General features: G+C 40.9%; 1 protein-coding gene across 1 annotated transcript in view; it reads right to left on the bottom strand.

The window, feature by feature from the left end:
- The window catches only part of PANK1 (pantothenate kinase 1), a 38,540-nt gene extending 13,881 nt beyond the window's left edge, over window positions 1-24,659 (bottom strand). Inside the window, exons 1-2 of the mRNA XM_030570867.1 lie at window positions 24,328-24,659; window positions 10,011-10,363 (exon numbers count right to left, since the gene is read on the bottom strand). Coding sequence (XP_030426727.1) covers window positions 10,011-10,363; window positions 24,328-24,382 — 408 coding nt within the window. The 5' untranslated portion in view covers window positions 24,383-24,659. The remainder of the gene's footprint in view (window positions 1-10,010; window positions 10,364-24,327) is intronic.
- Window positions 24,660-26,341: the final 1,682 nt, after the last annotated feature.

The following is a 26,341-nucleotide window of genomic DNA, read 5'->3' as shown; positions in this document are numbered from 1 at the left end:
AGCACCTTTTTATTCACCGATTTTAAAAAGCTGTTTCTTCCTTAGGTTATACAGGTGGATCAGTTTAGGATGTCTCATGAAAAAACACATATTGGAAGTCATTATCTCCATGATTTAAATGCAAGAAACTAATCCCACATGCACAGAAATAATCCTCGATAATGAAAGAATATGGCAAGAAGAGATATAAAATAATTTTTGTCTAAAAAGAATGTTTTCCTATGAAACATCAGAAGCTACCCATAACTCAAGCTTGTCATAACATATTACTTAATAGGCTCAGACTGACTGTTGCTTCCTGCTTGTATAATAGGACAGTTCTGTGGAAAGTATCTCTTTCAAGATGACACAGGGGTTGAGTCCATATCAGGGGAATAAACAACATGGGGGAAGGATGCAGAGATAAAAAATATATAACTATCCCTTGCTCAGGTGCACTAGGTTGTACTGTTTACATGATGAATGAGGAAAATTAAAAGGAGCTGGAAAAACTAAAATTTTAAAGAAGTTTTATAAAACTAGCCTTAAAGCTGCTTTATAAACACGCTGATTTGGAACAATCCTCAGTTATTAGATTGCCACTTCTCTAGTTGAATGAACAGCAACCAGAAAAGATGTGCTCCATCCTGAGACAGTTTAAGATGAACACCACCATTCCTCATTAATAATGGAGGAAATAATTTTCTTGTTTTGCTAAATGCAATCCCGAGGTTAACTTTTAATTGGTCCAAATTCAGAGTAAAGTTTCCTACTGGAACCATAACCCTCTCCCAATATGTGCATATATTATAAGGATCTTTCCTCACATAGTCATACACCACAGATGCAGGAAGGCAAAATACTACATACTGTAGATGCATCTGTAGACAGATGCAATATGCACAAATAGCAAAGGAAAATTCACTTTTCTCTATTACTGAAGGAGTAGAATGAAATATAGTTACTTTCCAATACATTTTATTTGTAACTCACATCACACACAGTTCAGTGCTGTGTGAACACGCTGCATAATAAACATCTGATATAATATGTATTAACAAGGGGCCATAATTAGTAGTTATATGACCCTTTATTCTGACTTTCAAAAACTTGTGGACTTAAAATCTCATTCAACATTGCACCATAATCATCATCTGTAAATGTCTGTCTCTCTCCAATAAGTCAACTTCATATAATGAAATGTATAACACAGCCCTAAGAATGAAACAACAACCTGAAGTATCAATATCAAGAAGAATGTTGGGAACAAAATTATGATTCTGACAGCAAAAATTCTAATTTCTGTGACTCTTGGGATCCATCAAGAGCTCCATTAGAGAGAAATGGAATGTAGGGGAAATAGAGGAGGATCTAACAGATCTGCTCACTGCACCCAGGGGATGAAAAAGTTTCAATCCATGTTAACAGGGAAATGGGAATTTGCCCTGCTTTCAGGTGTCTGTGCTAGGTCAATTGCTGCACAATCATCTGAAAAAAGTCCTTCCTCTGCTCTGTTTCTCACAAAATATTCCCAGCAAAAAAATTACTAGAGAACAATTTTACCTCATTACAAAACACATTTTTTCACAAGTTTTGCCCCTCAATTTAGCAGGCTGAAAGTTCTTTATAATCCTTAATTATTTTAGCTTCAGAACACCTTTATGAGGTAAGTATTACTTACTCACATTCTACAGGTGAGGGAACTGAATTACAGAAAGCTTTATTTGCCCAATATCATACTATAAGTCAGTAGTAGCGTGAGAAAGAGAACCAGGCCTGTTCATTAACCAAAATCTATCCTTATTCATAGAAGTGACTCAAGTAGCTTGTCCACATCAGAAAATAGATGATGCCTTAGACCTCAACCATGGTATTGAGTAGGTCTGTTTCTTTTCTGGTGACATCATTCTACCCTGCCACATTCTGATCCATCCTGGCTTCAACCTTCCAAGACCCAGTTTTGCTGAAAAAGAACCAAAGTTTCGTACACAATGCATGATAAAGGTCAAAGATTTATGTGAAAGCTTTTACATTAAATAAGGATGGCCTCCTGTAACTTCAGTGCATTCGCTGATATTTTCCAGCCTTCTATCATCTCTTTCACATGAGAAAGTGAATGTACAAAGCCAGCCCTCCTCTGGCTAAAGCTGCCTTCCCCAGGAAGTTATTGATAACAAGGATTCCGCTGTCCATTGTAGCGTCTCCCCAGCTCACAACACACACACACACACACACACACACACACACACAAATTTATTTTTAGGTTGGGAGGATGAAACAGCTGAACAAACAAGTAGGACTCTTGAGGGGAAAGATTGGAGCTTGTGAAATTTACAGTGAGGTTTACTTAAAGTGGGAGTCATTTCTTGTTTTTTGTTACTGCATTGCACAAATGGCTTTGTTTGGGACCTCCTATTACATTTTTATTGGAGTGTTCTGAAAACAATTATGATGGCCACAAAACAGAGAGGTTCTTAAGAAGGCCTGAATAACCATCAGGAGTAGGAAGTTATGGATAAGTTTATCTCAAGCTTGGAAACTAGTGTGATTATAGAGGGAGCAATGCCGTATTCTATGCTTTCCCTAAAATAGGTAATTTCCAAAGATAGGCAGGTTCCAGGGTTAGACAGTGGGGTACAGTGGTGTCCTCGAAAAGTCAACAGATTCTACAAAAGCCACTGTTTGCAGAACAGAGACTACTCCATCTCCATGCCCACCTCCAAATATAGTACACCTGCTCAAAGAGTATATTTTTCAAATGATTTCATCAAGGCCTTTCTGGCAGGTGTAATAATGAACGAAGGGAGACCAAGAGGGGTATAAGTTGACTTGACTCCAGGGAGAAAGAGATGACACCAGACAGTTGTCACTAGGGAAGTGACAGCTGACACTGTGAATGGGGCCTTTACTGATTGATTTCCCCCCCAGTATAGGGGAACATTTCTTGCATCTTTGGGAAGATTTAAGTCCTTGACATTAGTAAAGTAATTATCCACAGGAAAGTCTGACCATGCTGGATCAGAGTAGAAAATTCTTTGCAAGTAAATGATGTGTTTGAGGGCAGATCTACGCTACAGAGCTATATTGGTATAACTACATCACACGGGGTGTGAAAAATCCATACCCCATAGCAACATAGTTATACCAACCTAGCCCTCCTCCCACCCCACTACATGCTATATCAGTGGGAGAAGCTCTCCTGTCAGTGTAGGATTGTCTTCACTTAAGCGCTACAGAGGTGCAGCTGCATTGTTTTAAATGTAGACCTGCCCTCACACTCCAATAACAAAGAATAAGATGACTCAGCCCAGTTCAGGAACATCAATGGCTAAATCTGAAATATTTGCAAGGAAATATATGGTCTCAGTAGGACCTGCCAGGGCAGAGATGAGTATACTTTTCTTTTCTAAATGAAGTCAAAAAGACACATACAAATTCAGTTGTATTTGTGTTTTCAAAATCAATTCAAACCGTTACAAATTTTTTGGGTGTTCTATATAAAATCTGAATTTTAGAATCCTATCTAAATATAGCTTAAAGTTACAGTTGTTCCTTTCTGGGCTTTTCTTGGAAATATGTAAACTTATTTCTAATATTTAATATTTTGCAAGTGCATTTTTAAACCAATTGTATCAATTGCAATAGCCCCACTTGCTACAGTTCTGGTTTTTGTTATGCCTTCTCTCTCTTCCAGACCTCACTCTAATTTTTCCATTTTCTCTTGTATAAAGGGATCTCCCTCTCCCCCACACCCCGCTAGAATGGTGTTCTCCACTTCCTCCCTTAATATTCTGCCTCCTCCCCACAAAAATCTCTTTGAGCCTACTTCTCTTCTAGTTTACCTCATTCCTACTCACCCCCATTCAGAGTTTGGAAATCTACCCATACACTTACAAGTCAAAGAACAAGCCATAATAGCAACAGACTGACATGAATGATGGGTGGAGTTCCACTATTTAAGGGCAGTCCCAATCCAAGCTGGAGAGAAAGGGGAGGTGGCTAGGATACCTACCAAGGTGCTTTTCCTGGACCTACCTCCCTCACTTGAGGATCCATTTTTTATATCAGCCTGCAGATAAGCAGGTCTCTCTCCCCCAACCTCCTTTGGAAGCTAGAGTGAAGAAAGGAGCATTCTCTGTTCTCACCAGAGCTTCCTGGCTGCTAAGGGTCATGGTGACAGTAAGAGTTTTCACTACTTTACCTTTCCCAAGATTCCACTGTTGACTCCTCTGCCCCAAGGTGCTTCTAGCCTTCTCAAGCAGAAGAGTAAAATTAACAAGAATTTTGTCAGTATCACAGCTACCCAAAGGATTCTGAATAATAATGGTAAAACTGACACCATTCTTCTGTATCTTGGAGAGCTATGGGCAGCAAGAGAGACATGGGGAGCTGCCTTTATGCAGTCAGCATGGCACCCATCAATTTGTTCACATCAAGGTTATCTTTGCGATCATTGGGCCTTTTAAAACAAAAGCTCACATTTTCCAGTAGCTGATGGCACTCTTTGGGGAATCTTCCTACTGGGTATGTGAGCAAGTGGATTTTTCAAGCCCTGCATAGAAGGTATAGATCAACATTCCATCAGTAACAAAGAACAGCCTTTTGGGAATAACAAATATGTAGTGAATCACTGAGCAGACTTTCCCTATTCTCATTTATGTGTACTTTTGCTCCACTGTTTCATATTATTTAAAAAGTAGGTAAGATGTATATTATAAAATTAACAGACGTACACTAAGACAATTTGCACCTCTTGAGTGTATTGACTTATTGTTCACAATTTTAATGAACACATAAATATCATTCCAGCTTAAAATGACGAGAAATAATTTATACGGACAAGTTTTCATTACACTTTGAGTGTAAATTTAATATGGAAATATTTCAGCTTTCAAGACATGACAGGATCCACCATCTGTCAGAAATCAGTCTAACCCTATTACTTTCCATTGCAGTGACTAAAAATACACTTCTAGAAACAGACACTTTGAATTTGCCTGAAAATGTCTAAGGTTGTTTTAAAAAGGAGAAAGTGTTTACAAATCAAATTTTAAAAAGGTTAGAAACTACCTTCCCCATTCCCACCTTGGTAAAGTGCCTAAAGCATTTCCAGGGATCTCTCATTAGATTGATTCTCTATAGAATAGAGAACAAGATTCCCACCAGACCCACTGAAATCCAGAATTTTGCCACTAACTGCAATGGGAGTAGTTCTGATGTCAGATTTATAATTCACAAGCTAAATAAATATGGTGGGGAAACATGGCAGTCTTTTATAGAAATGTCAAAGATTTGAAGGCACATCTCTCACCTCACATCTCAAGTGTCTCTCATCTATACTTTCTCTGTAAGGTAAGTCAAGTGACAGAGTGAGTTATTTCTTGTTATATTACAAAGCATTTTATTGTAGAAGAAACATGCATTTTGGATAGACAGAATATTCCAGAAGAAGGTAAAGAATTTTCAAAGGATTTATATTGCAGGTGAGCAAGCAAAGAAACCCATATCCTCTTTACAGACATAACCTGAAATAGGGAACCTGATGCCTAAGCACCCCTTCGCAGCAAAGGGTCACTCTGCAGCACCCTGCCTCTGACTTTCCCTTCTTCACTGGGCACCAAAGTTCCACCTAATTTTTCCCTTTTACCAGGGCCATAGTTTTCCACCACAGGTGACATGGCAGGGCTCCTCCACAGCTTAACGAGGACTCTCTGATACACCCAGTCTCCTTTAAGTAAATTTATTTATCCAAAACATAAGCATGTAACAGACCACCCCCCCACACACACAAAAATTTCCCAAACCCACAGTTCCTCAGCTCTCCCTTTGTCGTAGGATTTCATGGCCTATCCTGCCAGTGGGGTCTCAGGTAATCCTGCCACCTGCAGCACCCCAGTCCTTGCCAGCTCCCTTCTCATATCCAGCTCTGCTCTCAGCCAATTCTGTTTCCCTTCTGGAACACCAGCCCCCAGGGTGACCTCCATAGGCACCTGACCCCTTGTTCCAGGAAGCTACCACAGGACTCAGGCCTACTCCTCTGTGGTTCCTCTCCCCAGGCTCAGTCTGCTACAATCACTCCTCCTCATCCCACCCTCTTACAGGCCTTTTTCACTCCAGGTACAGCCCTCTCCACCTTTAATTGCTTCAGCTGGGCCTAATAAATACTGACAACAGGGAGCTGGGCCTGGTCTACTCACATGATCCAGCTACCCTGTGACCTATTACTCATGAAGAAGTTGACTTAATACAGACCAATGAAAAATAGTCAGAACTGAGCGACAAACTGTGTAAAGAAAAACTGCCAGCACAGCTAGTTCCCAGGAACAGCAATGCTGCCTGCTAGTAAATGCAACCAGTAAAATCATTCAGGAAGGAAGGGAAAAGGCCAAGCTCAAAATTCTACCATATTACTAACTCATTCTTGTTCATGTTCCTCTCAGAGGATTATATATTGCCCTCTGGCTGATAAGTGAAATCACAGAAATAGGCTTAAGAGATGAATGAATCCAGCTGGATCCTAGAACTCCAAGGAAGAATGCTCAAATGCCAGAAACACGGCAGCAATCGCCTGGGAATTATCAATCATTTTTGCCCAAGACACGGGATGATCCCCAGGCACTCCTTTCTCCTGCACTGTCCTAAATCACCAGTGTTTACAAACGGCCTACATCAGATAGGGAGACTAAACAGTAAATCCAGCTGACTGTGGCATAGGAGATTTTTACCTGCCTCCCTGTTTTTGCAACTAAAGGTTTCATTTTCAGAGGTGATGAGAACTCAGTTCCCTCTGAATTTTCTTTGAAATTGCAGGTGCTTAGCACCTCTAAGTTTCTGCCTCTGCAACTCAGAATTGGAACAGCTCCAAATGGTGAGCTATTTGGTGATAGTACTGGACTGCTTTCAGTCAGGCAACCTTCTTCAGTGTAGCTCTAGTTTTTCTGGTCTACTGAATCTAGTATCTAGGAAGAAGGTACAAGTGTATAATTTCTGCACTTGAGTGCCACCCAGTTTTGCAGACAGAGATTCTGGATGAGGTTTGCTGATCACATGCAACAGTCCTTTGTCCCTTTTGATTTGTGGAAACCAGTGGAGAGTGCTTAGACACTATGGCAAGGATCAATAATGCAGGAAAAGTGTTTCTAGGCCCTAGAAGCAATACTATACCACTTCTCTGGTGGTCCCATAAACTTGGGCAAAAATAAAGTTTGATTTTAAAATGATGTTTTAGCTCCTAACATTTTGAAGATGTTGAGGTAAGGGAATCGTTTTATTTTCAATGTAATATTTAGTCACTTATTGTTTTAATTACACATCTACTTCTGGATTGTATGAGGTAGTAACATTGTATCTGTATAATAGTAATATGTATCCAGTCATCACTTCACCTATACCTGAAATTAAGAACATATCATCTCTTTCTAAGAAATCTTCACCAGCTTCCTGTTTTGTTTTATGACTGTAGCAACCATTATTCCAACTGATGGAGGAGTAGGCTGAAAAGCAGGACCAATCACTGTGGAGAGATATGAAATGGGGAACTGAAAAGTTAATATTTGAGAAATGGAGAGAATAGGAAGGAATAAGAGTATTCGAGATCAAATCTGTGGAAAATATTTAAAGCTAGAAGGGAGATTTGGAACCCGATTCTCGAATAGGCAAGTATTGGTGATTCTTTGGGGAATAAAAGAAAGCAGCAGCAATACTAAAAGTTACATTTCTGCTTGGATATGAAAGTGTTATTTTGCAATAATAGGGCAGACGCTTTCCTGCTACAGCTATGCAATCCTGAAGGAAACTAGACAGTATAATTCATGGATATTTAGAAATACTGTTATGAAATACAAAAATGAATGATACAAGGGGAAAAAATACAAAAGTAGGCTACAGAAGTTAAATTAAGCATTTTACCAATATACATAGCTCCATGGATTTACATGCATGCAATCAGATTAAACACTGTTTCTATGAAAGGATGCATCTAAATTTTTGCTGTATACATCCCCATAGTTAGGTTATACATTACAACTCATTACAGTGTGCATGTAAAAGTATCAGGTGTGCAAGAAACTCAGAGAATGGCATTTCAGTGCTTCAGGACACAGATTCTTAAACTGTGGTCCATGACAAAATAAGCCACTGTGCAATCTTTTCTCTCTGATGTAGACCTTGCCACTATTATCAGGCTCAAAATACATTGCCACAATGTACTGTACAGATGGATACAATTCAGGATGATTCAGAAGCTGAATAAGCAGACTGCAGTGTTCTGCACTAAGTGATGTTACACATTGGCAGTACTTCAGACCTGTGTCCTGGGGGATGCCATGGCTTCTAACAAGCTTCTGCGTGGAATTCAAAGTGTTGATTTTAACTTATCAAGCTCTCATTGGTTTAGGACCTAATTGCTCTCTCCCTGTGACAGGAGGTTGCAGCTGAGATTAGCAGGGGCACTGGAGCTCCCTCAATACAAGTGACAGAAAGCTGCTGGCAGGGCCTTCTCTAGGGGATGGGTCTTCTGTTTTGAAACCACTTCCCCCATCCACTCAAGCTGTCAGAGCCAAGATTTTTTTAGCCTTCCCTTCAGGCTGCAAAAGGCATCTTCTTTTCCCTCCTTCTCCTCCTCTTGTGAAAGGCTGATGAGAAGAGAGTGGGCCAAGAGTAACATATTTATGGGAAGTCCTTTGCTTATTAATTTTAGTGTATGGGATAGGTGCCCAGAACACAAGATGAGCACCTGTAAGTTTTAGAAATTTGAGACATATTAATCTCATGAGCTGCATGTGACGACCATGACCGGACTCACAGTACAGTTCACTGGAGATCAAAACAAATGGATCCATCATAGAGAGATTGCAAAAGGGTAGAGTAGGACAGAAATAGCTCCTCCCCCTTTTCTCATCAGGTTGGACAAAAAAATCAATGATTTAAAAAAAAATCAGATTTTTTAAATATAAACATTCTTCTTTTAAAAAATAAACTCATTTAAAATTTAATTTGAAATTATGATATTTGTTAAAGGCCTAAATTTACTATAATCTATAAAAATCATTTAAATAATTTTTTTTAAAATTAAGCAGTATTTGTTTGCACTGACTAATGACCTGAAACTAGCATCTGTTGCAGTTCTAACAGCATTTGGCAGCCTTTTTCAGATAGAGAGAGAGAATATTTTATTCATTTAAGTTTATTCAACTACTTCAAAAGCAATGACTATAGTTTATTCAAAGTTAAGAAGCTGACTGGGATTTGAAAAAAGGAGGAAAGCTTGTTTTCCTCTGCCAATCTAAGAATGAAAACTAGGTGTGATGATGAGATCTATTTCTAAACTCCTGAAGGACATGGTGACCAGAAACAATTAGTTCAATTAATTAACAACGGATATTTCCTTTGTGTAATAAATTACTTGGTTTTAAATGCAAAACATATTTTGATAAATTTTCTAATGTATCCAGCAGATCTACAGTAGCCTTATTTAACTCATTAAATCATAATTTTAAAATGCTTTCAGGTGCATTTTTAATTGAATTAATTTCTATCCAAACTGACCTTGAAACAAGTCACAAGTAAAAAAATTAATCAATCATCTAGTAAATAAGAAAATGTATTTGCTTAAATAAATCCCCCTGGTTAGCAAAAAAAATACCAAATTCAGTGTTAAAGGCTATACATAGTTGCAAACTGATGACATGTTTTAATGGATTACCAAACAAAGAGAATCAAGCTCTCTTTAATAACTAAAAAAATAACTACAAAGCACAAATGAAAAACAGGATTATCATTGATTATTTAAATCAAAGACTGCTTGCTTATTTAAAATCAATCCACCAAGTCTCTCACCCTAAGGAAGTATTGTTCTAAATAGTTCTTCCCAATCAGCAATTCTTTAAGTTAAAAAAATGACCGTCTAGGAGTGACAAACAGGTAACTTTATTGAAAACTTTAGTTAATAGAAAGATTCTCCTATATTTGGTTTTGGAGAAGGACTCACAGATAGATGCTCCTTAGTGAGATTATGTGCATTTCCCACATACCGTTCTGAAGTCCTCTTCAAACTTGTAAGCCCCGCCTCCCGTGGCACAAAGGGTAGTGTGCAGGCTAGAGAAGTTCTTTTCACTACCCATCTGTATGAACCTATGCATGGCACTAGTTGGAAAGCGGATGAAGTGCAAATTCCCTTTGCGTCCACACATGGTCAAGTTTTTCAGTTCAAGATGGACATCGCGAATGCCAGTTTTACCATAGGCTGTATTGGAAGTCAAGTATTTCCTAATGCTTTTCAGGTTTTCTACTTCCTCCTGTTCCTCTTCCGCCGTAATGTCTTTTGGTTCAAAGTAGACCAGTTTAACCAATGTTCCACCAATATCCATTCCGAACCATGGAAATGCTAGAAAGGGGGGAAAAAAAAAGAAAGAGGTGCTATAAATATCTTAGTTTATCATATTACTTAGAGTATCTACAGAACTGAAATTCAAGTTAGCAAAGTTTACAAGATCAGAGCCTGATCCTAAAGGACTGCTGGACACTTGCACCTATTGGACATGATCAGAGCTCATTCATGAAACTTCAGAGTTAAAACAAAATTTCAGAGAAACTGAAAAACGAATCTCTAGGCACTTCCCAAACCATATTTTTCTTCAGAGAAATATAATCAGATGTTATGAATATATTACTGAAATCATCTATCTTACTTGGCACTAGAGATCACCACATCTTCAAATAGGATGCTTACTGAATTTCCTCCACTTTGAATCCTAGCATTGTGAATTAAAATGGATTGGGGGAGAAATGAAAAAGGAACAGGAGAGTGAAGTTGAGAGTCACTCCAGCAGTGCATAACAGCTATATTCCCTTTCCTCTCCCCCTTGTCCTACTCTGCTCTTCATTTGGGAAACAAGCTCTCCAGAAATAGTATCTGCCTTCCCATCTTTGACATCGACAAAAGTGCAGAAGCTAAGATTCCTAGACACACCAGCTGCTCCAAATTTTCTAAGTAGCCATATTGGCATGGCACATTTTCTTCTTGACAAAAGAAAGGAAGAAAACACCAGCACTGTAGTTTTAACTCCAAGATCTCGAGACATCATCAGAAGAATTAGTGAAACTTTATTTTAGTGCTTAAAAACTCATGAGCCCATCCCTCAAACCAAACCCGTTTCTGGACATAGATTCTGTGTACTATTTGTTCCACATGATCTGTATGCACTGAAAATACTACTATTCAGACTGCAGCACACCTTTCCGTCACCTCCACCATGGGCCAAGTGTAACAAAGGTTTCGCTTTATCAACAGTAGAAAAACATTAAGCGTTAGAACAGCAGGCAGGCAATTTGGTAGAGCAGCCTATTTGTGGATGAGAAAGTACTCCCACCTGTAAGTAGGGCCCTACCAAATCCATGGCCATGAAAAACACGTCACGGACCACGAAATTGGGTCTCCCCCTGTGAAATCTGGTCTTGTATGTGCTTTTACCCTATACTATAGGGCAGTGGTTCCCAAACTGGGGTTCATGAAATGTTACAGGGAGTTCTCAGGAAAACGTTCCCTAATGGTGGACAGAGGCATCCCTAGGGATCCCAGGCAGCACAGGGCCAGCAGCCTGGAGCCCCTTGACTTCCAAGAGCTAAGCAGATCAAAGTAAGCATATCTACTACACCGAGGAGATTTAAACTTCAACACTCTTATAAGAAATGGAAAGGGAGGTGGATATTTTCTGCAGCTTTAAAATTAAATAGGCAGCTAGTATTGTTTTTAAAATGATTATGAAGAACAAGTTTAAGCTTTGTTGTAATGTGTGTGGTTTTCCTGGACTAATCAAGACCTGAATGCTTGTGTAGAAGGAACTCTGAATTGTCTTCTTAAATACTTTCATGCTGTTTCACATCTGATACTCCCTGATGAAAAACAGGAGCCTTGTTTTATAACAGGCTTATTCGAAGTGATACAAGGTACGAAAGTGAGATCCTGGAAGAGTGTTGCTGTTTTCATAATGTAATAATAATACAGCAATGATAAATAATAATAAATAGTGTGTAATAAGCATGTCATAAAAACAACTTTTATATTTCCAAGATCACTGCTTTTATAATTTATACTCCAGGTAAAGGAGAAAATCCCTGGAAATAGTCATTTTTAGGAGGGAGTTCACGAGACTTGACATTTTAGTGAAAGAGGTTCACAGGTTGTTGAAGTTTGGGAACCACTGCTATAGGGATTTCATGGCAGGTGACCAGCATTTCTCAAATTGGGGATTCTGTCCCCAAAGGGAGTTGTGGGGGGGGGGGTCACAAGGTTATTTTAGGGGGGTTGCAGTATTGCCACTCTTACTCCTGTGCTGCCTTCAGAGCTGGGTGTCCGGAGAATGGTGGCTGTTGGCCAGGCGCCCAGCTCTGAAGGCAGCAGCGCAGAAGTACGGGTGGCAATACCATACCATGCCAGCCTTCTGCCCTGCTGCTGATGGCACCTCTGCCTTCAGAACTGGGATCCCGGCCAGCAGCCGCCACTCTCCAGCTGCCCAACTCTGAAGGCAGTGCCGCTGCCAGCAGCAGTTCAGAAGGGTAGCAGTACCACAACATCCCCTACAATAAGCTTGCGACGTTCCCTCCCCCACCACCAACTCCTTTTTGGGTCAGGATCCCCACAGTTACAAAACTGTGAAATTTCAGATTTAAATAGCTGCAATCACAAAATTTACGATTTTTAAAATCTTATGACCGTGAAATTGATCAAAATGGACTGTGAATTTGGTAGGATCCTAACTGTGAGGTAAGAAAATAATTTGATTAAGGTGAAACAGACACCACTTGGAACTAAAATTTTGGATGTGATCTTAAAGACACCTTTTTCTTGAAGAACTGAGCATATGGAGGATCTGCCATTAAGGCTTATATCTCACTGACTCTTCTTGCAGATGTTATAGCCACAAGAATGGCGCTCCTCTCCCAGCAGACAGCCTATGAGCATGTTGCTATTGGGTCAAAAAGCAGACGCCAGCACCATATTAAGGCCTCACAAGAGGACTATTTCCTTCACTGGAGGAGAAAGGTGAATAATACCTTTGAAAATCATTATAGGGAGTTTTAGAATACAGACTTTCTTTGGATAGGATGATGTAAAGCTGAGATTGCAGCCAAATAAACCTTCAGGGACCTAAGAGCAAAGACCAAAGATTTCAAATGCCAAAAATAGTTCAAAACATCCTGAATCCAAGTTGACGTGGGCTGAATTTGCTCAGGTGTTGCCCAAATCAAAAATCATTTTCATGTAGACAGATAGATGGGTCTTATAGCTGGTTTTCTACAACTAAGCAGAATTTCCTGAAGCACTTCCAAGCATTGCTGCTCCTCCTTGAATACGGGGAGAGATATGAGGGAAGGCAAACATCAGGCTCTCTTCACAATTCAGATGGAACACGTCGGAAAGGGACTCCAGGCTGATTTCTGCGCAATAACAGAACTGATAACACTTTCTATTGACTTTTGTCACAAACAAGTCAATCAAAGAAGGGATGCCACCCCCTTCTCAGAAAATGGACCTCAACACACTATGTTAAAGTGCCAAATTTTCATTGCTTTATGACCAAGCTGGCTGTACTGGGCTCCTCCCTGTTGTTCACATAACATATTGCTGTAGTGCTATCCTGGACTACATGCACTGCTGCTCCTTAAATATGGTCCTGGAAGGTGTTGCATATTGCCTGAAGTTCCAGCACATTGACATGACCAGTTGCTTCCTGTTCCACCCACAAGCCCTGAATCAATAATTAACATTGATGCTTCCTCCCCAACGTATTGAACAGGCATCAGTAACTAATGTTCTTATTGGTGGAGGACAGACAAAGGGACCCCCCCCCAACATTCCTTACAATGCTCCATCCACCATTGCACAGAGTCCAGTATTTCTGAGGGCACTCACATAAGACTGTCCAATGATTGGCAACTTGGATGACAGACTAACCTCAGCCATTGCTGATGGGCATGAAGATGCAACCTCGCACGCTATACTATGTAAATGCATACAGCCATATGGCCTAGTAATCATATGCCTTCACAGGCTGTTGTGGAAGGATGTGATCGGAGGTCCAGACATAGGTACTGAACTGCCTGGAATAGTTCACATGGGAGAAAGGCCCTTGAATTTGTAGAGCCCCAAAGAACTTGAATTTTTGGGTTGGGTTTAGAGTAGGGCTGTTGATTAATCACAGTTAACTCACACGATTAACCTGAAAAAATTTATCACAATTAATTGCACTGTTAACCAAAAGAATACCAATTGAAATTAAATATTTTTGTATGTTTTCTACATTTTCAAATATATTGATGTAAATTACAACGCAGAATACAAAGTGTACAGTGCTCACTTTATATTATTTTATTACAAATATTTGCACTATAAAAATGATAAAGAAATAGTATTTTTCAGTTCACCTGGTAGAAGTATTGAAGTGCATTCTCTATCATAAAAGTGAAACTTACAAACGTTGATTTTTTTTGTTACATAACTGTACTCAAAAACAAAACAATTTTTGTAATTGCACGATTAATTAAAAAAAAAACACACACACCACACAACAGCCCTAAGTTGAAGTCGATTTTTCTTTGTGCAGGATCATCCCATGTCCACTGTGAATTGGACATGATTAAGGACTCACTTCCTGGATTTGCTTCTTACTAACTGTGATAAAGTTCCTCCTCTACCTTGGTAGGTCCTGCACTTATTGGTGGATTCTGCTAGCCTCAGAGATCTTCCTGTGTTGGATCAGGAGTTGGGAGGTTTTGGGGGGAACCCGATCCCGCCGTCTACCTCAGGTTCCAGCCCAGGGACCTGTGGACTGTAGCTGTCTAGAGTGCCTTCTGGAACAGCTACACGACAACTACAATTCCCTGGGCTACTTCCCCAGGGCCTCCTCCCAACACTTTCTTTGTCCTCACTACAGGACCTTCCTCCTGATGTCTGTTAATGCTTGTACTCCTCAGTCCTCCAGCAGCACATTCTCTCACTCCCAGCTCCTTACGCACACACTACTAACTGGAGTGAGAGCCTTTTTATACCAGATGTCCTGATTAGCCTTAATTAATTCTAGTAACTTACCAATTGGCTACAGGTGCCCTAATTAGCCTGTCTTAATTAGTTCTAGAAAGTTCCTGAGTGTTCAGGAATAGTCCCCGTTACCTTAGCCAGGGAAAAGGGACCTGCTTAACCTGGAGCTAATGTATCTACCTTCGACCACTCTCTTGTAGCCATCTGGCCTGACCCTGTCACATAACCAATCATTCAAGAATGGGAAGACATAAGGCATGAATCTGCTGAAGAAGCTGTGACTCATAAGAAGGGTCCCTGAAAAGGTAGGGGATGGAGGGGAAGACAAAAATTGAATGGAGTACCCCAATCCCAGACTGCTTAGAACCCATCCGCCAACCATTATCGCTTCCCAAGCACTGCAGAAGTGAAAAAACCTGTCCCTAAACTGAGATGATGAAGTTGAGATGTTCACAACTGGTCTGCTGCTCTCAATATGCAAGGCAAATAGACTGCCTGACTGACGGAGTGGGACAGAGTGGCTGGCTTAAACTAGACCCTAAAGATCTCCTCCTCTGAAACTTATTCTTCTTTCTGGAGTAGTCTTGTCTCAGTTGGTAAGGTGTCTGCCTAAAATATGTTTGAGGGCAGTACTGCTGCTAACTGCCAAAATTATGCATCCTTGTTGCTGGAGTATAAATCCCCAAAGAGCACAGATTTGCTTGAGAGTCCTTAAAAGAATGTAAAGTCTCATCCATTTTGCCTGAGAATAAAAGTTGACCATTGAAATGTAGGTCTTCCCCACACTGTTGGCTAGCTGCTGCTACTCCTGAATTTTACAATGCTTATAGTGACCACCAAAGCCATAACTCTGGCAGCCATATCAGCTACGTGCAGGGCCGATTACAAATAAATCTTTGCAACCAAACTCCACAACAAATGCCTTGAACTCCTCTGTAGAGGATTTGGGTAACTTGTCCATAAACTTGGCTACAGAGTCCCAGGTCACATTATTTTATTTGGATAGCAATGCCTGCTGGTTTGCAATTTGCATTTGTAAGGCGGCAGTCCAATATGTTTTCCTGCCCACGAGATCCAACATCTTTGCCCTCAAGCATGGACTCATACCTCCCTTGATATGACCTCTCATTGGCTCCCTGAGATAAAAAACTGAAGAATGTCCACTAGCTTATGTGTTTTCTCCTGCACAAATTCAGCCTATACACCTAAGGCTGAAGCCAATTGTCTAAGGAGGCCCTGATGTGCCACATGTCCTCAGTTATTGGTGAGGAAGCTCACAGCATCAGCACTGGGGCCAATGAAGAAGTCAGCATTTTGAAGATTGGCAGGGGCAACATACTCACTTGATAACACTCATCACACGCATGAGAGCTTTGAATCAAATAGTAAACAGAGAAACCAGTGACTAGGTTTTCATGCATGACTAGTGTTGTGCATGTGATGAGGTGTCCCAACAAGTCAGTTTCTGGAAATTCCACGGAATCATTAACAGGCAGAATGAAAAAAACTGTATTATTTGAGGTGAACAAATATTGTCATCAACAGGATCATCAGCATCTGACAGGATTTATATAATACAGGAGGCAATAATTATGTAGCCTACCCACTTTTAAAAAAAGCCTAAATGGGACTATGTCTCTCTTTTATTAGGTCATTGGTTTTATTTCTCTCCATGTACCTCACTACTCTTTTCCCTCTGCTATGGGCCAGGCTAACACCTGTAGACGAAAACAAACAAATGTTTGTTCTTGAACATGAGCAGTTTCCCTGCAACTCTGGGCAGAGTAAAAACTTAAGTGTGATTTTAAAAAAAAACAACCCATAGCCACTGATATTTCAATAGTGCAGAAGCACAACTTTACTGTTTCCTTTGCAGAGTCTAGCACTGGTTGTCTGGTGGAGAAATAGAAGCACAGTGACTGTATAACAGACTACAATAGGGAACACACCAAATTCCAGAGTCTGAAAACTCCCACAAAAATCCATCAGCTGTGATACTAATGAGTAACAACATGCAGTGTAAAAAGGCAGCAAAGAATCATTATCAGCATCTCTGCATTCTGAATAAAGGATTTAGCAACAAATTAACTTTTTTGGCAAAACTGTGCTCTTTTACTGGTATTGTTAATAACAAACAAAAAAATCTGATGTTTCTTCAAATTCTTACAGTAGCACTACATCCAGTGGTATCAATAGTAGGAGCACTAAGGCAGACAGACAGCTGGCCTTTTATCTACTGTGTCTTCTGTACATGCAGGTTTATACAACTTAATAGTTACAATGACTGCAGCCAATTTATAGTAATGTCCCCACTGATGCAACCACTAAGTTGAAGTATGAAGAAAAATACAAGTGTAGACACAACTTTTAATTCAATATTTTGACACGTGTCCCTAAACTAAACACGAATGGATTAATTACTTAAAACTGTGTGTCACAGGCACTCCAGAATTTAAAAATTGAGTGACTGAGTTATCAAAAATTATTTACAAATAATGCTGACAAATCTATTTGCTGATAATAAGTACTGCTACAATATTTTGGATAGGTGTGATTTATTATACAAGAAATAAGGAAGTCACTGAATTCTCTTTAAGAGCATTATACTCTTTAAACTATCAAAAATGGGATTATCCTCAGCTAAACAAAACTGCATGATGAGAATAGTTAAACTGCTAATTGAGTCTGCTGAGCAAAGGGAAATCCATTCCTAAAGAATCTCATCACCAAATATACATTCCTTGGGAAAAGAGCAAGAGGAGACAACTCTGCTACAGGTCTGCATTGTAGTAGGTTACAAAGGATACATTAATAAAGCGAAATGCAGTCCTAAAAAGCATAGAATTGACATAGAAAGCCCTACTATGAGTCATAAACACCTAAGAGAATGGAGTAAAAATATTAGAACAGAACAGCAATCTGGTGCAGAACTGGTGTGCACACTTAGATAAATTGTTTTCCCCTCTGTGAACATTAACACAGTTTTTAAATGTATAACGGTAATGCTAGATACTGAGTCAAGAACTTACTTGACTGTTACCTGTATATAAAAATCCATCTAGTATTCTTTGACATTTCAAAGCAAAAGCATGCGACTAAGCAAACAGAAGGTATCTGATAGCCCAGCTGCTGGGCTATCTGGGGGAAAGGTTCACTCATGGGCAATATAACCAGGAGTCCTTGTGGTACCTTAGAGACTAACAAATTTATTTGGGCAAGCTTATGCCCAAATAAATTTGTTGGTCTCTAAGGTGCCTTAAGGACTCCTCGTTATATTTGCTGATACAGACTAACACGGTTACCAAGCTGAAATCTGTCAAGGTGGGTAATATAGTAACTCTTATTCAGTATCCATACATACTTGAGCCTATACAAACATTACTATGCAGAATTATGAAATCATAAAACCATGCAGTTAAATATAGAAATACATTCTTGCATTTTATTTAGCAGTTGTCAAGAGTACAAAATAGAACCTCAAAATATAACGTGTTCCTTAGGAATAGAAACTCAGACTCACTAGATAGAGTACCTAGAACACAAAGGTACTTTTCACATTTTTCAAAATATTTCCAGCTAGAAGTGTTGCACTTTACTAAAAACTGAATAAAACAATGTTACATTTTTGATAAGCAAGTAGGAAGTGTGGGGTTTTTAAGTCTCAGTTTCAAGCTGTTCATTTCAGGAATCTGGACATACAACATTAATGAACATGCAACTTCATCACGAAGTTTAAAAATCCAAAACCAAATCCAGAGGCCAGATCATGGCTTATGAGGAAAAATCCATAGAAGGCCACAATTTAAGAAGAAAACTCCACAAGACTTGAAGCCCTCAGTGTCTGTCTCAACATGTTGTCTCATGGGAGGGCCCTGAAAGCCCAAAAAAGAAGTGGGTGGTGCAGGCCTCCATCATCATAAATGTCCCAAGATTTGTAGGGAAACTCATGGACCTCTGTGTAATCAGTCATAGGTCATACCCTCTCCACAGAGTCTGACACAGTAGTATGCAGGGCCTCCTCCATGCACAAGCGGAGCAAGCACCTGCCTGGGGCAGCACATGCTAAGGGGCAGCATTCCGTCCCTTCTTGGGGCAGCACAGTCCGGGGGCCACTTTTTTTTTTGCGCGTACTTTGGCAGTTCAGGCAGCGGCAGTACAAGAGGTAGATTTTTGGGGGGGTTTTTTTACACACACTTCGGCAGTTCGGGCAGCAGTCCGAGCGGGTTTTTTTTTTTTTGGTTTTTTTTTTTTGCTTGGGGCGGCAACAATAGTAGAGCTGGCCCTGGTAGTATGGCTTCCTTAAGTGGCTCCTTTTACACTTGCATCCAGTTGGTATCTGGTTAAAAAACCCTCAAATATAGAAGGATGGCTCTGGAGTAGCATGTACTCAGAATTTTGGGCAGGGGACCACAAGGTTCCTACTGACTTTATAGAGTAGACAAACAGCTAAAACCTGGCACTTGGGAGAATTTATCCCACGTTGGTTCTGTCATAGCTCTCAGAGCCACTGTAACCTCACAGCAACAATAGGACACAAAAGGGATTGTCTTTAAAACTGTGATTATCCAGTGAATGTTACATAATCTGGTTCCCAGTTGGCTTTTTGCATTGAGGATGCTTAGGCTGATTGACAGGCTGGAAAGCTACTGCTTTAATTGTGGGCTTGTACACACTACCAACTCATGTTAGTATAACTTCTGTCTCTCAGGGATGAAAATAACCCTGTAAATAACCTGGCAACGTAAGTTACACTGACTTAAGCACTGGTATGGACAGCGCTATGTCCCACCAACAGTTTCCACCTCTTGTGGAGATGGTTTCATTATGCCAATAGGAGAGAGCTCTCTCCCATTGGCAAAGAGCACTTCTAGTGTAGCTGTGTGAGATTTAACTACTGCTTACTACTAACTACTATTTCCTCATCAGCTGGAGAAAATAAAGGTGGATGGCATCTTCCTCATTTCTGCCAGATGCTTCCTGTAAAATACCTGCCTTGGGTCTTACGAAGAATCTAGATGCAATAACAATTCTTATTTTACTGATTATTTCTTGAGCACTGCATAAATGCTTAAATTTAAAACAATTACTGAATCAAAGTGAAATATTTGTTTTGCTTTGTGTCAAGTAAAGCCTACCTGCTTATCTGTCACCAGGACTCCAACCTTACATCCTGTTTCTGCTGAGTGTGGATAGTGAGCATTTCAAATGCTGCTTAGTTCAGAGTGTCCCGGGCACATTGAAGAACTACAATGAGTCCATCCTGCTACATAATCTTAGAATAAACAAAATGACATTAACATGGTACATGCTTACTGAGTGCCTGCTGCCTATTGGGGGGAAGACACATACAGATGTTTAGTATGATCGCCTATTCCCAAATAAACATACCTGTCCTCACATTTATGTATGTGTTACTCCAAACATACTGTAGACTGATTGCTTATCTTTTAAAATTACATTTTAGGTAGAGTCAGACTGGGTCATTTCTTGAGCAAGATACTTCCATGGAAAACATAGATGTTGCAAGAAGTAATGATGATTTAATAGGAGGTCCAGTCTTAGGATTTGTGATTGAGCAAGCTTCTGGAAGTGAGGAGGATCAAGCCAGGTCACGATTTCTCTAACTTTCCAATCTTGTTGCAGAAATGCATGAGTATGTGCGATTCTACTTCTGCAGAAGGAGATATGGCATCTTTTCATCTCACAGGATGCAGAGCCCCAAAGCACCACCTGCTTTGTATTTGCTTGACACCACTCTTTCCTCTGAATATTGAAACAATTCTTCAGCATGCTGCTAGGGGACACTGCTGCCAGAGGTGTTTTCTTCCAATGAGATGTAGAAAAGAGGTCCTGATCATTAGAAGATTCAATAGCATTTTGATGTAAGGGATGGAGCACTAATGTCCTGAGTAACATCTAGTGAGTAATTCTGGCCTGCTTACTTTAAGTTCTCCCTGCAGTTTCAGTTGGAGACAAAACAAACTTATATAGTATTGCTGGCAAAGAATATAGTTGCAACTTTCCACCCTACAGATGCCTACATGTCACTGTGGGTGAATAAGCCCTGTGTTTTTCAGGCAGCAAAGCATTTGGGAGTAAAAGCGCTTTAAAAATCTATGCTGTGTGCACATGTACCTTGTATGTGAATGACTGAAACAATCTAACTACAAGTTGGCTCGAAAACAATATATGCTATATGATGCTACAGCTTGAAGCATTTAGAAATTACAGCTAGTGCATATTGCAGGTGCTCTCCTATTAAGTAATGCTGCTTGCCAGGAGCACACATTCTCTGTGACAGGAGAGGAGATTCCAATTGATTTTCAGGTATTGTTTCTGATCAGTACCCTTAAAAGGTCTGTCTTGACTAGAAGTGGTTAAGTTTAGCACATGCTGGTTAACCTTGACCTAATTTGACCTTTTTCCTAGTGTATGCAGGGTAATACCTTGAAGCATGATTTAGCTAGCTGAGGTGTACAAGAGGTGACCTATGTGGCTACACCACTATTTGATGGGAATTGACACAGAAAGTTAGCTATGAAGACTATCCCTGATGATCATCATCTTGTCTCTCTGGGTGTCATAATTCCTTGCACTTCAAAGCACATCTGAACAGGCTCATCAAGTGGATGCTTTAACATAGTTGCAAAAACTTAACATGGTTATTCCATGTAAATGAAACCTTTCTGTAAAGAGCTGTGAGGCTGGGGCCTAAGCTAGCTAGATATATGCACAAGTGATCCAAAAGAAAAAAAGAAATTCATACAATAGGTCACCAACAGATCATTCAGTGCAAGTTAAAATAAAACTATCCTTTTGGAGTGGCTGGGAGGGGATCCCCAAACAATGATAGAATCAATTCAAGAGCTTCAGAAAAGTAGATACCATATCCTCACTAGCAAACAGTTCTGGTTTCAAGTGAGAATGTTCCCCTCCCAAAATCCTGTATTTCCAGTCTTTATTCCTGTCTGTCATGTTCTGGCAGACACCATACCAACCAATACATAATAAATGTTTCACTTATGTGGATTTAGAATGCAATTATAACTTCAGCTGGACAATTTTTTCTTGTTGGTATACTAGGAAATACTTTGTACATTGTGAAAGAAAATTGGCAATAGTGATCAATACTAGAAGACTTAGTGCAGTTACCACATGCATTTTGCAATGTGCCCTTTAACACACATACATCTCCAAGCACCAATGTTAAACATCATACAAAACCAGAAAAACAAGATTGTTCATTGTTGTGCTCTACTCAGATCCTGTCAATCCTACACTATTTTCTATACCTTTGCTCTCTGGTGAACAATATGAAACATGTTAAAATAACAGCCAGAATATACTATTCTCCTGGAAGTGTAATACATAGCTGTAAATATACTTATGTACAAGACAGCTAAAAAAACCCCAAATTTATTAAAGATGTTATTAAAGAAACTCATCTACTCCCTTGAGCCTGAACTGAGTCTACTGGGTGTTTGTTTCACCATCAAATGGTATCTTCAGTAGGACACCGCAGAGCAATAATTTTATAATCTTTACTACTAGATTGCTTACCATGCTTCTAGTGTTTTCAGAAAAAGGTCTGAAGGAATGAAATGCCTTATTCCCTCTTATTTAAGAGATTATGTGACTCCATAGAAATCTTATCCTTTTGGTTTCTTCATAACACTCAGAATTATATTTTTAAACTTTGACACAATAGTGCAGACCGAGCTTAATAATATATAATCAAAACTACCAAGCAAGTATGCTAGTCAGTGGTTTTGTTTTATTGCACCTCAAATATGCATTCTAGGCTTAATTATTATTCTTGTAGTTTTTAAAGTAGATATCACAATCATTTTACAAACAAGAATTAGTCTGTTGTCATTCAGCTCTTCCTTCTACCAAATGCAGAGTAGAATGTATATAGGTACTGCAAAGATTAAATGACTATTCAATGCAGACATACTGTTTATACTTAAACAAAAAACAAAACAAAACAAACAAAAAGATATTAAGTGGTGACACTTAGATATTAAAGTTAAAATAAACCATATATGTGAAAAAAGGTTCTTAATAAGTAGCCCTATGAAAGTTACAGCTCAACGCACAGGTTATTTTTAAAAATAAAACAGTTCTGTTCCTACAGTTAGTTTGAGAGGAAGGGGTTTTCTTGTTTTTAAACCTTTTCACTATAAGTTATTATCATTTGGAAAGTCAAGGAGGTGAACCACCACCACCAAGGATATAAACAAGAAGTTTTTGTTGCACCTTATTAACTACCAGTTTTTTTAACCTACCCGCCCCCCCCAAAAAAAAAACCAAAAAAGACCACCACTCCAGTCCAGTAAGTCTGTATTAAAATGAACAAGGTTATCTTTGAAAGTGTTGGTTTAGCTTTATCTCTAACAAGTCTTTTTACACATTTGGTGAGAAAGAAACTTTACTTTAACACCAAAAAATTCCACTGAAGAAGTCATCTACTGTCAAAACAATACATCTCATGGAATCCTGAAGAAATCCAAGATATCTATCTACACACAAACTATTTTGTACTTAGTTTAAACTACATTATGTTTTGGCACAGGGTACTTATGGTTCTAACTATTTCTGAATACTTGCTCAGAATATGCTGAACTTAAAAACCCTATACAAAGGAGAAAGTCAATTAGGTCAATAAATCTCAGTTCCAACCACTACAGCAAGCATGCAGCGAAGAGTAGAGCTGTTTGTTTCCTAATGTCAATTCACAATTGGATTTACATAGAAAGGTTTGGAATTAAATAGCTCTCTTTCATAACTGAACCTAGTTATTAAAATCATCCATTACGCAAATAGAGTATAGAGTACTTGTACTCCTGTTCTTTTTGCTGATACAGGCTAACGCTGTTTCTCCTCTGAAACTGTCAAATAGCTTATGTTATCAGTAATGAAGAAACACATAAATAGTACAAATATTTTGAATACATTTGGACTTGAAGCTTTAAAAGAAATATGTTAAGTGGGTAGTCAATTTACCAGTCCTTAAAAAGCCAAACAACAAAAAAAAAAAAATAGGCAATAATCTCAAAGAATACACTTTACATACAAATTTCAGATTGTATCAGCAGTATAAATAAAAATGCTTCCAATAAAGCAGATGAATCAAACATTTAATTTCTGGATGAACTATTCTGCATTTTATAGGTGAACATATACAAAATTTTTCCTATGCAGAAGTGGTTTGCATTTCCTTTTTTAGTAATGAAATATGAAAAAACAGCAATAAAACATTAACAAGTCTACTAATGACCTTAATTCAGATATCCGTCTCATTTACTTACAATGGTTCTTAGCAATTATGAGCTTCATTGGAATGTCTAAGCCACAGAGGACCATGCCAAAGACAGCTAAATTAATAACTGATTCAAGGTGTGTCTACTGAAAATCCAAGGCTATATCATCTACAAATTTACATCCCAAGGTATCGGAACTGTAAGCCTTTTTTAACAAGGTCACATTTATGCCAGCTGCAAATGAGGAAATTTCTCATTTTAGCTTTCAGACAACAGCAATTTAGAAACCAATCCACAAACCCACCACCTTCCAGCCTCCTCATTGGTCAATCGCTGACCCAGCCCACATGGTATCAGTAGGTGTGTCCCCAAAACACAGTTTTATTGGCTGAAATAAGATGGTATTCAATAAACTGATTTTGGAGTATTGGGGGGCTGTCAGTCACACTGCAGAACTCCTCAGCACGCTCACCAAGCTGGCGAAAGGGGGAAGAATGGGCATCCCTCCCCGCCGTAGCTGGCCTTAGAAAATCCCTGACCTCAAACAGTGTAACAGATACAGAGGACTTGGACTCGTTTATAGGCAAAGTCCTTGTTCTCCAGGAAGAGGTCACAAGGGATCCCTTTTCCCCTAAAAGACTAACAGGAGCCTGGGGACCTCGGGGGGGCCAGACAATAAAGGAACTGAAGTCGGCGAGGCTAGGGCTTGTGGGTGCCCGCCCAGGAGTCGGGCTGGCACCGCTGGGTAACAAGCCTTTCTCCCCGCGCCGGTGGAGCATGGAGCTGGCGAGGCAGCACTGCAGGGTGTGCAGAAGGCAGCGGGCGGCGCAAGCCTGAGCCCAGCGCGTGCATCACTTACGCGGCCTGTTCCTTCTGCCCGAGTCCAGCCGTCTCCGCAGCCTGCATTTCTTGGCCGGGGAGCCGTGGCCGGGCACCGGCGGCTCCTGGCGCAGCAGCGGCGGCGTGTGGAAGCCGTTGTGCAGCAGCCCGTTGAGCAGCGAGCCGGAGGGGGCGGCTGCAGCCGGCTGGGCGCCAGGCTGGGCTCGGGGCCGCTCCTCCATGGCGGTGGCGGCCTCGCTCCTTTGTCTCCGCGCAGCGGGCGGGTTGGGCGGCGGAGCCTCAGCGCCCGCAGCTCATGCTGGTCCCGTCCCCGCTGCAACCTGCTCTAGATGCGGCGCCGGAGCCCCCGCCCCCGGCCTCCTGCAGGCAGCACACGGCGCAGGCGTCCTGCCCGCTGCGAGGACGGCGGTGGGAGCGGCAGCAGCATGGAGGTGTCCTGCGGCCGCCTCTCGCCCGCTGCGGGAACAGAGCGTCCCGGGCTCGGAGCCGCCGCTGCCGTGCGCGTTCCCGGGGTGGAGGGGGCCGGCGCCGGGGCCCCGTGTGCGCCCAGCCCAGCGCCGCTTTCGCGTGGGGTGTCGGGGGCCTCCCTGGCTGGCGATGTGCCGGGGCGGGCTGAGCGCCCGGCCCTGCCTGCTGCGGCACCTCGGGACTGTGCGGCGTGTCCGGCGTTGCCTGTCTGGACGCTGGGTGTCTCAGCCCTCAGCTGTCCGGGCGTGTTTGCCGTGCGCTGCTTGTCTGGCCTTGCTTATGGGCACGTGTCGAAGGCTCTGTTCACCATGCTGTTTCTATGGCTGCGTACTGTCTATGTTGTGTTTAGCACATGGGTGCCAAGTTGTATAGCTTTTGGTGGTGCCCAGACCGGGTCCAAGCAGAGCCATCTGGTTTGGGGCAACCACCCCGGGCCCTGTGCTTTGGGGGACCCTGCAGATCAGGGAAATGTGGGGTCCAAGCAGAGCCATCCGATCCATAGGATGGGCCAGGGCCAGCGCTTCCATTTAGGCGACCAGGGCACCAGGATTTGTGGGGGCAGCATTTTGCTGCCCTTGGTGGCAGTTCTGCAGTGGGGGGTCATTCTGCACTCTGGGTCTTCGGCGGCAATTTGTCAGCAGGTCCTTCACTCGCTCCAGGACCCACCACTGAAGTGCCCCAAAGACGGGAGCATGGAAGGACCCCCCCGCTGCCGAATTGCCGCCGACCGGGAGCACGGAAGGACCCCCGCCTA

This window comes from Gopherus evgoodei, chromosome 7 (genome assembly GCF_007399415.2).
Source record: "Gopherus evgoodei ecotype Sinaloan lineage chromosome 7, rGopEvg1_v1.p, whole genome shotgun sequence".
Lineage (NCBI taxonomy): Eukaryota > Metazoa > Chordata > Testudines > Testudinidae > Gopherus > Gopherus evgoodei.
The sequence above is the reverse complement of the archived record's forward strand: the minus strand, read 5'-3'. Positions and strand labels throughout refer to the sequence as shown.